The following is a 2,035-nucleotide window of genomic DNA, read 5'->3' as shown; positions in this document are numbered from 1 at the left end:
CGAGCCCAACACGATCACAATTGAAGCGTTCTCACCTCCTCAAACGTCCACCCGAACTGTCCAGTAACCGACAACCGAACAAATGTTATAACCATACTTTATATATAACACGTTATATTATGCTAAAAGACAAAATATTCTGAAATAGGAGAGACAAGATAATTAAAAAACAGACAAATTTCAATAGCATTTGCACACCGCATATATACCAAATAAGAAGCAAAAATTAACTGTTCTAGCAGCTGCATCGCTCACATAACAGATAACACACACATACTTAGCTTGAAACCATAGTGCAAAGTACTCTTCATCACAACCGTAACCACCACCACCGCCACCATGTCCTCCAAGGACTGCGGCCACCACGAAGACGAGAGCCGCAAGCTCATCCGCCTCATCCTGTTTGGCATCGGCGGCTTCTTCTTCGTAGTCCTCCTCACAATATTCATCATATGGGCCGTCCTCAGGCCCACCAAGCCCAAATTCACAATCCAAGACGCCACACTGTACGCCTTCAACCTCTCCTCCCCCGCCACCAACACCCTCACCATCACCATGCAAGTCACCCTCTCTTCCCACAATCCCAACCGCCGCATCGGAATCTACTATTCCAACCTCCACGCTTACGCCTCCTACCATAACCAACAGGTCATTTACTTCACATTTTCAAAAAAATAAATTATTGTTTAAAAAAATATCTATCAACCAACCAGTAACACGTCTAGTTAGTTACGCCAGAAATAATGGTTAAACGACTCGCTAGTTAGTTATAACAGAAAACGGTTATAAGTTTTTGTTAGATTAGTTAGATTCTGTTACGGTTTGTTATCTTTTCTTGCTTTCTTTCTTTCTCAGGTAACGCTTGCGACCGAGCTTCCCCCAACGTACCAAGGACACAAAGATTTCACCGTTTGGTCGCCGTTTCTTTTCGGCGCCGCAGCGCCGGTGTCGCCGTTTACGTTGAGTTCGTTGCAGCAGGACCGGGGTGCGGGTGCCGTCGTGGTCAACGTCAAGATCTACGGAAGGGTCAAGTGGAAGGTGGGGACTTGGGTCTCTGGAAGGTACCATTTGTTCGTGAACTGCCCGGCGTATATAAGGTTCACCGGCGCCGGTGATCGGAGCGGCAGCGGGATCCAGATTGTGGCTCCGGCGAAGTTTCAGCTCTTGCAGGGTTGCAGTGTTGATGTTTAGTGGTGAGAGATTTAAAAAAAATAAAAAAAGGGTTTGATTTTTGGTTTTGATAGAAATTCTGAAATTGTTTGTTCCAACTTCTAAGTCCTCTCTCTCTGCTTGTTAACTCTTTTTTTTTTTTTTCATTCTTAATTACTTTCTTTCTGTGTTTGTAGAACTTAGTATTGTATGTAGATTTTTCTTTAGTTAGGAATATTGAACAAGTACCCATGAGTTTTATAAGAAGTGCTAATAATGAAATGTCCAGAGAATTACGATTATTATTGTCTGAATTTTTTTGTCAAATTATACCTTTAATTTTACTTATTTATTCAATATTAAACAACTTTAGTTTTCTGTCATAGATTGGCAATTTAATTTCAGTTTATAGACTATGGTATTACTCATCATAGTATAATTTATCTTTTTTATTATTCTTTTTAGGATTTAGCTCTTGTTTAATTAGAGTTAAGATTATAATGGTGTATTTGATTTACATTTTTGTTTTTAATTATATTTTCTATTTTTTTAGGATTTTATGAGAAAAAAAATTCTTTCAAATTATTTTTAAAATAAAACCAAACAGGTACTAAAATTACTAATACAAAAAATTATTGTTGCAAACCTAATAAAATTATTAGTTAATTTAAGTTTTTAATGTATATTAAAACCCTTAAAATTTTTCATATCAATAATTTGTTCAAATACTTTTAATATTTTTAAGACATTTGTCCATATTATTATTATTATTATTATTATTATTATTATTATTATTATTATTATTATTTGAATTTTTTGTAATAATTCAATTATTACATAAAATAAGATAAAAATTTAAGTATAAGTAATTTTATGTAAAGTTAAT

General features: G+C 35.4%; 1 protein-coding gene across 1 annotated transcript; it reads left to right on the top strand.

The window, feature by feature from the left end:
- Nucleotides 1-226: 226 nt before the first annotated feature.
- LOC107477687 (NDR1/HIN1-like protein 1) lies at nucleotides 227-1,451 on the top strand. Its single transcript, XM_016097743.3, has 2 exons — nucleotides 227-648; nucleotides 856-1,451. Exons 1-2 carry the CDS (start codon nucleotides 340-342, stop codon nucleotides 1,189-1,191), a joined length of 645 nt encoding a protein of 214 aa, XP_015953229.1. The 5' UTR covers nucleotides 227-339; the 3' UTR covers nucleotides 1,192-1,451.
- The last annotated feature ends 584 nt before the right edge of the window (nucleotides 1,452-2,035 follow it).

The sequence above is a fragment of the Arachis duranensis genome, chromosome 3 (genome assembly GCF_000817695.3).
Source record: "Arachis duranensis cultivar V14167 chromosome 3, aradu.V14167.gnm2.J7QH, whole genome shotgun sequence".
NCBI lineage: Eukaryota > Viridiplantae > Streptophyta > Magnoliopsida > Fabales > Fabaceae > Arachis > Arachis duranensis.
The sequence above is the reverse complement of the archived record's forward strand: the minus strand, read 5'-3'. Positions and strand labels throughout refer to the sequence as shown.

What these genes read in the sequence shown, in the direction of transcription:
- LOC107477687 (XM_016097743.3), top strand. Translation starts at nt 340, where the DNA reads ATGTCCTCCAAGGACTGCGGCCACCACGAAGACGAGAGCCGCAAGCTC. An exon ending in CCTCCTACCATAACCAACAG is followed by an intron (nt 649 to 855) that starts GTCATTTACTTC and finishes TTTCTTTCTCAG; the next exon opens with GTAACGCTTGCGACCGAGCT.